Source organism: Triplophysa dalaica, chromosome 19 (assembly GCF_015846415.1).
Source record: "Triplophysa dalaica isolate WHDGS20190420 chromosome 19, ASM1584641v1, whole genome shotgun sequence".
NCBI classification, from domain to species: domain Eukaryota; kingdom Metazoa; phylum Chordata; class Actinopteri; order Cypriniformes; family Nemacheilidae; genus Triplophysa; species Triplophysa dalaica.
Window position 1 is genome coordinate 6,041,154 of NC_079560.1, and position 10,238 is coordinate 6,051,391.

The 10,238-nt window shown below is 35.8% G+C and overlaps 2 protein-coding genes across 2 annotated transcripts; both read left to right on the forward strand.

Moving 5' to 3' along the window:
- Positions 1-53: 53 nt before the first annotated feature.
- LOC130407386 (beta-1,3-galactosyl-O-glycosyl-glycoprotein beta-1,6-N-acetylglucosaminyltransferase 4-like) lies at positions 54-3,413 on the forward strand. The gene is made up of 2 exons (XM_056730176.1): positions 54-1,375; positions 1,854-3,413. The coding sequence occupies exon 2, from the start codon at positions 1,855-1,857 to the stop codon at positions 3,091-3,093; it is 1,239 nt and encodes a 412-aa protein (XP_056586154.1). The 5' UTR covers positions 54-1,375; position 1,854; the 3' UTR covers positions 3,094-3,413.
- A 4,791-nt stretch (positions 3,414-8,204) lies between these two features.
- LOC130408229 (beta-1,3-galactosyl-O-glycosyl-glycoprotein beta-1,6-N-acetylglucosaminyltransferase 4-like) lies at positions 8,205-9,550 on the forward strand. Its single transcript, XM_056731715.1, has one exon. It carries the CDS (start codon positions 8,205-8,207, stop codon positions 9,420-9,422), a length of 1,218 nt encoding a protein of 405 aa, XP_056587693.1. The 3' UTR covers positions 9,423-9,550.
- Positions 9,551-10,238: the final 688 nt, after the last annotated feature.

Consider the following 10,238-nt stretch of genomic DNA (forward strand, 5'->3'; position numbering starts at 1 on the left):
AAATACTGACCTAGGATCTGACCAAAACTGAATTGTACATTGAATAGCAGTAACTTAGCTGCGTGCCTACAAGAGAGAATGGAGAACAGTCAGAGACAGTCAGATGCCCTTTTTCTCAGCATGACTGATATCAGGGGGTGAATATTCCTACATTTGCATAGTCTTCTCAACTGTAAAGATCTTTAGTCATTCAGGGTCTCGCTGTAAAAATAATAAAAATAGGGCGCAACTTTATTTATACAGGATGTTTCAGTATTGATTTTTTTATCAGCTATTTCTCCTGCTTTACGCATGTGTACTGTAGTGTTTTACGGAATATTTTGTAAAATGAATAAGTCCTGGCAGGATTTTTATCTTTTTTTACAGTTCTTAAAAACTGTTTTGGTGGTAACTTGTTATACCCCGTTTGAGTGTTGATTTAACATTTTCAATTTGGAGAAACAAAGCAAAAAAACAAAATCATTGGCCTTAATGACTTGTCACTCTTTTTGAGCTTCTGAATGCATTGTGTCATGTAAATGTGATCTTATTTGTCTATCACAACTCTTTACATGCAGATACATAGCCATTTGGCAGGACTTTTATGCAAAGCAGCTTCAAGGTACACATTTTTGTTTTAGTTGTTCTTGAGAACAAAACTACAGACAACATTTTTTCCAATGCACTATGCACTACAGAACAACAGTTATACTAACTGTCACATTTCTGGTCTAGCAAGCTTCTTTTGTTTATCCTGCCCTGCCCTTAGCTAGAAAGAGGCTTGCTTTTGACTCTTCTTTGATGGGCATGGTGATTACATTCCATGAGAATGAAGCGTACTGACTGCATTGTGAACAAATGTGAGCCGGACATGCTTCGAGGCAAGGCAAGGCAGCTTTATTTATATAGCACATTTCATACACAAGTGCAATTCAAAGTGCTTTACATAAAATGATTGACAGAAAGAAATAAAATGTATCTTTAAAATGCAAATGATTTAAGATCACAAATACTTTAGATTTTAAGAAACAATAAAACAGCAATAAAATTGATTAAAAATGTGAGTGTATATATAAAAAGAATAAGACCAAAAAAATATATATATTAGAAATAGAAGTGCAGTTGATGTAAACCAGCACAGTGCTCAGGTTGTGAATGCACAGCCACTTCAGTCACTGGACATCACCTGTGACAATCATGTGTGCAGTAGCCTAACGTATGTGCTCAAACAAAAGTGGAATTTCTTGTTTGGGTGTGTGATATCAGCATGCGAGGTAAACTTAGGAAGTGCACCGGAATAGTTTTGCAGACTTGCCTTGCAGGGGTGCCTCGGTCAACTCTTTATGGAGTGATGAAAATCTCTGTGCTCCCTGCTGACTGCGGCGTATTACGTAAAGTAAGTTTCATAATTCTAATGTTATGATTTACTTTACTATACTATTATTATATATTTGTTAATAGTAAACACATGTAACAAGTTTCATATCAAGGAACTTTAGGATTATCCTACATTGATGCAAATATATTTTTAAAAGTCCTCCTGAAATGTAAATATGTTTGTTAATTTTGTTCAGAACTGCAATGTCTGCAAAACTCAGAAGTATTTATCTCAATATGTCTTTTGATAGATTGTTGACAGACCAGTTAAGTTGGTACATTTGTTGAGCACACAAAAATGCTCACTTAAGATGTTACATTATAACGTATCAAGCTACAAAGAAACTATCTTGTTTTCTCTAATCTTCAATAGTCAAATATTCCATAACTTGTCAGGCAGGTTATGGATAAATAATGTTTTTTGCTTTTTTGGGAACACATTTTGAATACAAGCAAATGACATGAATTTTAATATGCGCTTCTCTTTCTCTTCACAGAATGAGAAGATTGTGGCTTCGATGCAACCTACTAAAGGTCATATCTTTCTTTTTAGCACCGATTCTAATATTAGTTTTTATCTTTGTGCCAGCAGAAGTGTCTAAGAGGCCTCGGTTCATAGTAGAACTTGGCTTTAATTGCTCAGCAATAAATGACATGGAACCTGTTGAAGTAAACAAATGTTTGGTCGCCCGAAAAAAAAGATACGTTGTGCCAATTGACAAGAATATTGTGAATGACACTTTTTATTGCGATTGGTTTGTCGCATCAAAGGGTTATGATGTGAAACAAGGCTCTGAGTTTGAGCGTGAGTTTCCACTTGCTTACTCTATGGTTGTTCACAAGAATGCTGATCTAGTGGAGAGATTATTAAGGGCCATTTATATGCCACATAATGTTTATTGCATACATTATGACCAGAAGTCTTCAGATGACTTTAAATCAGCGATGCAAGGACTGGCCCGCTGTCTCCCTAACGTCTTTATAGCCTCAAAACTGGAGAGGGTGCAGTATGCAAGCATCTCACGACTCAAAGCGGATCTCAATTGCCTGTGTGATCTCCTGGAGTCTGACGTCAAGTGGAAGTATGTCATCAACCTATGTGGTCAGGACTTTCCTCTGCGGACGAACGCTGAACTGGTGTCAGATCTAAAGATGCTTAAAGGCAGGAATATGATGGAGAGCAAGAGACCTGGAGGAAAGGAATGGCGCTGGAGATTTCAACATGTCTCAATAAACAGATTCTTTGACAATTATCATTTGCCTATAAATACTTATTGGCATAAAAGTCCACCACCTCACCACATAGAAATGTTTGTGGGCAGTGCGTACTTTACAGTCTCAAGGGAATTTGTACTTTTTGCACAGAGTTCCTTTGCCAGAGACTTCTTGGTTTGGTCTGAGGACACATTCTCACCTGATGAACATTTTTGGGCAACTCTAGTTCGTGTGCCGGGAGCACCAGGAGAGGTGTTGAGATCTGACCCCGACATCACAGAACTGCAAAGTAAAACTCGCCTGGTGAAGTGGTCGTATTTAGAAGGTATTCTTTACCCACCATGCACTGGGGAGCATGTTCGGTCTGTGTGTATTTATGGTTTTGCTGAGCTCAGTTGGCTTTTAAACTATGGTCACTGGTTTGCTAATAAAGTGGATCCAGACATTGATCCTATACTTATTGAATGTTTGGAGGAGAATCTTTTAGGCAAACAGGTGGCTTTAAACAAAACAATGATTTGATCTTATTTTCTTTACTGTTTGTGACGGTCATTTTATGGTTTTCATTAAGAAAACAAGTTCCTTTCTTATTCGCATAAAGACTGAGTATGAAATTGTTTTATAATAAACAGGGTGCAGTCATATTAAAACTAAACTGAACTGTCACATACTGTAACACCTAATAAAGCTATTTCCATTTACATCTTTTTTTGTCTCTGCTGTCAAGACAGGAAATAAGTATAAAACACAATACCCATGATACTGCATGTTAACAATGAGTCACCTTTTAAACAATTAAACACATTTTATCCTGATTTATACCGACAAAGTCACCATACATCTACATTAAAGAGTGGTAGTTATTTTCCCATGTAGTGCAATGTCTCCACCAACAAACTACGTAAGTAGAGATGTATTATGTTCATGTTTGTGTACCCAAACAGTCAGTAACAGTGAAAGATGCTTAACTTCTGTGTTGTACTCGAAAATGAATCAGCTGAGTTTCAGTCAACTCCATGTTTAGCTTAACCGCCGCGCACACGCTGCACAAAATAAATTCGGAGAAAACGACGTTTTCCAACTGAATGAAAGCTGTGCACCTTTTCAGGACAAAAGAGGTCTGAAATTCGTTAAATATTGTGCCGAAGTCACAAAATTTTCACCGGTATGTGCGCGACTGTGTGACTCTGGACCTGAATTGCAAGGATCGGTGGCTGATTGTGGCAGTCAATGTTATCATCATGACAGGTCGCCCACATATAAAACAATTCATGGGAAACGGCATCGGCGTGTTAGTTTCATGGTGTGACGTCATACGCAACAAGCTATTGTAAATAAGCTATCGTCAACTACCTAAGTAACGTTTTAATCTCTAACATAGCAGATTCATGGTAAAATACATCGGTAATCAGCTTTTTTTCCAACAACAAATTTGTTAATGAATCACCATCAACTACATTAAAGAGAATAACTCCATTTAAAGTGAATAAAGTAGCCCTGAAGTTCAACAGCCACTGATGAAATGACCCGCATACTTTACTTATGTGGGTTGCGTAATAAGTGTGGATGAGATGAACGGGGAAAGCAGGCAAACCACTTCATATGAGGCACCTGAGGGGGAACTCTGTTTCTAAACTTAAAACGCATTTTTGGCGTTTGCATTTTTTTCTAATTACACAATTAGTTTTGTTATACATAAATATATTTATGACAATAGGCTTGTTTAGTGTATTGTCTTTCTGTAGCACACTTTGCTATGTTCTTTTACCTGCGTTTCCTGTTTTGTTTTCATTATTAAATGTCTTGTGCTGTCTGCGTCTGGGTCCTCTGTCCTCACCTCACTCAGAGCGTCATGACACGTGCATGGGTGTAAAAATACATTTTTAAAAATGTATTTTTATTCATTTTTGTTACTGCTCTTTTGCTCTTTATCTAATTGTTTTATAATAAACAACAAAAGTCTCATGGATGTTTATTGTAGATCAAAGGTGTCAAGTAATGAAGTAATAATACATCGTTGTTGCCTTACTTAAGTAGAAATTTTGGGTATCTATACTTTACTGGAGTAATTATTTTTCAGCCGACTTTTTACTTCTACTCCTAAGATTTTCACGCACTTATCTGAACTTTCTACGCCTAACATTTCAAAAACAGCCTCGTTACTCCTGTTTGATATCGGTTTATTTTCATTCCGGCTTGGGTCGTTCAAAAAAAGTAGAGACGTCTTGATATTATCTAAATACAGAGACTAAAATAGGACATTCCTCGAATAAATGGCTTAAAACTATACAAATGGCTGATTTAGTCACTGTTTAATATAAAAGCGTCGATTTCTCTAGTGAATGCATACATTTAAATGTATAAATACCGCAATATGAAGCGTTTGCAAATACCTTTTTTTACATGCGGATTAATGCGGACAAAAGCTGTATGAATGACGTAATGCGCCATCTAACGGCTGTGTGTGGTAGTCTCTTGAGGCACTGTATTCTTTACATTTTGTGTTCAATTGTTTGATGAATTATTGCTGATTACAATAAAATTCAAAGTATGCCTTATATAAACTATTCAAGGGGTGCCATTTGTTAATGCCATCTTATTTGACATTAGCATTAAGATATTTGCACAAAGCATCAACCTATTCTGTTCAATATTGTTTAGGTTAAACTGATAAACATTTGAACTGATATTTCCAAAATTGCCAGTCGGAATTTGGTAATTATAATTGTTTGGTTTTGTGTTACTAAGTGAAAAATATCTATTTTTGGCAAACAGTTGCCTGTTTTTATTCATGTAACATTTAATTAGTAGGTTAAAGACTATTTTGGGGGGGATTGGGGCTGGGCGACGGTTCATGCTGTCTTCCTTCTTTTTTGTCCTGGGTTGATCACATGCCTGATGAAACACATGTTAATGCTCAGTAGTACACATATAGGGTTCTTTAATGTATTTGCATTGTACTAAAATGCGTTCATTTTCATTTTTTGCGTTCATTGGCATATATGCGGCTGAAACAGGTAGCCTAGTGCATCCCAGAATGTTCAACGTTAACATTTTAATATAACATCATAGTCATTATGGCCTTTACAAAAATGTGTTTTTAAGTAGGTGGGCTAGTGCACAATAGGCCCCTGTGGCACGGCCTAAGCTTTTTCCTTAATGGCATTTTTTTCCTTACATTCCTTTTCCTTTGATACTTTAAGTAGTTTTGAAACCAGTATACTTTAACACTTTTACTTGAGTAAAATGCTTGAGTTGATACTCACTTCTACAGAAGTCTCTTTAAACTCTTGTATCTATACTTCTCCTTGAGTAATGAATGTGACTATTTCTGACACCTCTGTTGTAGACAAAATAATTAAATTCGTGTTCCCTTTTTGTTTCATTGATTTTATTTGTAATGTATTTTTACATTAAACATGAAAAGATGTATGGTCCTCATCCTTTTATCTCAATCTTCTATTGCTATAAATGGCTATAAATAAAAAGACGTCACCTCTTACCAAGACTAAACCTACTAGCACTCTCTCACCCTCAAAGAGTTTAGCTTAATACCAATTTACAAAAAAATATCTGCTGGTAGTTATGAAATATGTTAATCCACTTGCCGTTATTTAATGACATTTTGGTTACTGCAAATAAAAAAGCATTTTGTTTTATTTATGTTTACATTTGTTTAACTAGATATGTAACATAACACAGCATTACAGAGGAACACAACACACCTGCAAAGATAAATGTTTGGTTGAAATCTCAGGATTTCATAACATTTGAGTGCACAAAAGCCCTGAAAGTACCCCATTGTTATCAAGTCAGTACCAGTATTGCATGTTCTGTGTTAGTTATCTATGCACGTTTTTTGTAGAATGCATAAAATAGGAAAAGATAATGAATAAATAATGAACAAAGCAGGTGAACACGAAATACTGAAGTCTGGTTGCACAATTTATTCTCTGTCGCCCCCTGCTGTGTACAAAAACTTTGAACCTGAGTCGATCTTTAAAAAACACTAAATTACACTTGAATAGCTTTACATTAGAATCAGTACCATGCAGCCTACATTATACTATACCTATTTACCCCACTTGTTTAAACATTTGATAGAGTAAAATTTGATAAGTGTCTAACCATATGTTACATATTTAACCTTTCATTTGAAAAAAAACTGTATGTATATCTGCAGCCAGGCTTTCTTTTACATTACTGTACATTAATGGTGGCCAAAAATCCTCTCAGTTGTTATAAGGCATTTCTTAATCCCTTTGTCAATACTATTTTATCTTGACTACACAAGTGTATAATCAACAAACTAAACAAGCAAAATCGTATCTTGTCAGCATCCTAATTTTTATAAGATTTTCATCTTTGAATGTTAAACCTATCTTTAAGGTTTTGACTTCTCCACAGACAAAACATAAACTCTGCTACCCAAACATTAATGCGAACTCTGTGGCTGTCACCGACAGAACATGCATGTTATGGCTCCACCAAAAGTTATCTAAGCACAAGCGTCAGACTCAACCCTACATTTGAATAAAGTATTAATCTCAAGAGTACAGAGACACATTAAAGTTATGAACAACAAATTGCAGTGTTTTTGCTTGTATGCTGAGTCTTATTTTTGAATTTCTGTCAACACTTTTCGTCAATTATTTGCTGAAGTTGTTGTTCTTTTTATTTATATTCTTTGTTTTCTGACGGCAACAATGCCACAATAATAATAGGTAAGTTTGATTTTTGTAGCTTTAAAGTAGGCTTGTTACTAGTAAACATTGATCCATTTTATTTTAGACTTGTTTAGTTTGTTTTATAAATTATCGTTATTTTAAGCGTGAGATGGATATGCACATCCAGGAAATGTCATGAATTTGTTTTCTGGACCTGTTGCCTACTGGGCCATAGCTGATTTCCAAGGGGGCCTCAGAATGACAAATAGAAATAAGGAGTGTTGAAATACATTTTAAAACAACTAAAAAACTAAATATTTCTTATTATTCATCCATTTTTCTATTGCATTAACATTTTCCCAGTTATAAGATAGCTATGAAATATTTTATTGGGTAGAAATTTTTAGTTTTTGTGAGTGGGAGGGGGCCTTTGCATATTGTTGAATACAGTGGGGGGGGGGGGCTTTGAGTCAAAAGTGTTAAGAACCTGGTATACATGTAGCAGTCTGTTCCTCTAGAATTTATGGGCTCTGTGTTCTCCTTCTCCTCTCTTACTTTGTTAAGTAAACATTCATTCATTGTCGGCACAAAATAAAACCCATATTTCTTTCACTTTCCATCTTGAACCTGTGATTCCCCAAACCCCCGCCCAGGAGAACATTCAGCCTATCCCTACTTTCAGCGTGAGGTAAGTATATAAATGAGCATTTTCGTTTACTGTATGTAATAAACTGACATAGTACATAATATATACGGTACTTGAAAAAACAATACACATGTAAAATAAATGACACATAGAGCCCTATTCACATTTGTATGTAAATCATATGTATGTAAATATAATTACATATATTTTGCACAGGGCTACAGACATACAAAATGCATTTTCCGGGGATTTTTTTTGACAAAATGAGAAGATTGTGGCTTCATCATAATCCAAACAACATCATATTTTTCTTTATAACAATGATTGCCCTTATGTATGTTTCGGGAATCATATTTTCAAGAGTAAGTCAAGATGATGATCACGGAACAACAGGACTGTTTAAGAGACCAAGACTGACAGTAAAATATGGCATTAATTGCTCAGCAATCTATAACTTGGAACCTGTCGAACTGGGAAAATCTTTAATTGTCCGTAAAAACAAAAGCTATGTGGGGCCTTCTGACATGAATATTGTGAATGGCACCGCTGACTGTGTTCGGTTTGTTGTATCAGAGAGTTTTGATGTGAAACAAGGCTCTGAGTTTGAGCGTGAGTTTCCTCTTGCTTACTCTTTGGTTGTTTACAAGAATGCTGATCTAGTGGAGAGATTATTAAGGGCCATTTATATGCCACATAATGTTTATTGCATACATTATGACCAGAAGTCTTCAGATGACTTTAAATCAGCATTGCAAGGACTGGCCCGCTGCCTCCCTAACGTCTTCATTTCCTCAAAACTGGAGAGGGTGCAGTATGCTAGCATCTCACGCCTCAAAGCGGATCTCAATTGCCTGTATGATCTTCTGGAGTCTGAGGTCAAGTGGAAGTATGTCATCAACCTGTGTGGTCAGGACTTTCCTCTGCGGACGAATGCAGAACTGGTGATAGATCTAAAGATGCTTAAAGGAATGAACATGGTGGAAACCAGACAACCTGGCATGAAGATACGGCGCTGGAGTTTTCATTATGTCCTTAAGAATAACAAATCTGAATACTATAAGTCACCTCACAAAACTTTTAAAAAGAAACCTCCTCCACCTCATAACATAGAAATGTTTGTGGGCAGTGCATACTTTACACTCTCACGGGAATTTGCACTTTTTGTTCAGTGGAGTCCTCTAGCCAGAGATTTCTTGCTTTGGTCTGAGGACACATACTCACCCGATGAACATTTTTGGGCAACTCTGGTTCGTGTGCCGGGAGCACCAGGAGAGGTGATGAGATCTGACCCCAACATCACGGAACAGACAAGTAAAACTCGCCTGGTGAAATGGTTGGCTTTGGAAGCTATTCTTTACCCACCATGTACTGGAAAGCACATACGGGCTGTGTGTGTTTATGGTGCTGCTGAGCTCAGATGGCTTTTAAACTACGGTCACTGGTTTGCTAATAAAGTGGACTCAAACACAGATCCTATTCTTATTGAATGTTTAGAAGAGAGGCTTTTAGGAAAATGGGGAAGGTCAAAATTACATTAAAATTATATATATATTTCATTGAGTCTTTTGGAAATGCATTTGGACCGTTGTTAATTCAATTGTAAGTTCTGTGTATTTAATATTTAAATTAAAGCATAAACGGTGTGTTACTGTGTAAAATGCTTAACATTGCATGTAAACATTATATCCCAAACATTACGTTACATATGTTTCTCTATAGTCAAACTGTCAAGTACAACCATTTTAACAACCTTTTGTTATTTTTTCAGTGACTGTTATGTTGTGTTCAACATTATAAAATGATAACATTTAATATAACACCTAATTTTTTGTGCCACAAAGATGTAGTTTGGGATTATTTAATTGGGTGCCAACTTCAGGATGCATATAAACGCCTCTCAAAGAAATATTCTCACATCCCCATGGCCAGAGGGAAAAGCTGAATCCCATTTTACAGCAAATGTATCCTCATCTACTTATATGTCACAAGCCCAACATGATGTGAGGCCAGCCAATGATTCCCAAAACACAATTATTATTACTGTTGTGCTGCTGCCATACAATATTTGAACTTTGTTTTTTTCAAAATTATTTTTTTAGGATAGGATGAAAATAATATAAATAGCCTAATAGTATTTTTCCCATCCAAGTGTAACAAAAATTATTATGGCTTCTATTACAAATGAACATAAAATGTTTACCATTAAAGCCCACAAACTGAGTCCTTATTCCAGTAAGGTTTTAATGGTGTTTTGTTGCTTTTATCCACCCTGATAACATCCCACACAATTAACTCAACATATAACCAGTTAGAGACCATTATAGCTACAATTTAAATAATCCAATTCTTATTAG

What these genes read in the sequence shown, in the direction of transcription:
- LOC130407386 (XM_056730176.1), top strand. Translation starts at nt 1,855, where the DNA reads ATGAGAAGATTGTGGCTTCGATGCAACCTACTAAAGGTCATATCTTTC.
- LOC130408229 (XM_056731715.1), top strand. Translation starts at nt 8,205, where the DNA reads ATGATTGCCCTTATGTATGTTTCGGGAATCATATTTTCAAGAGTAAGT.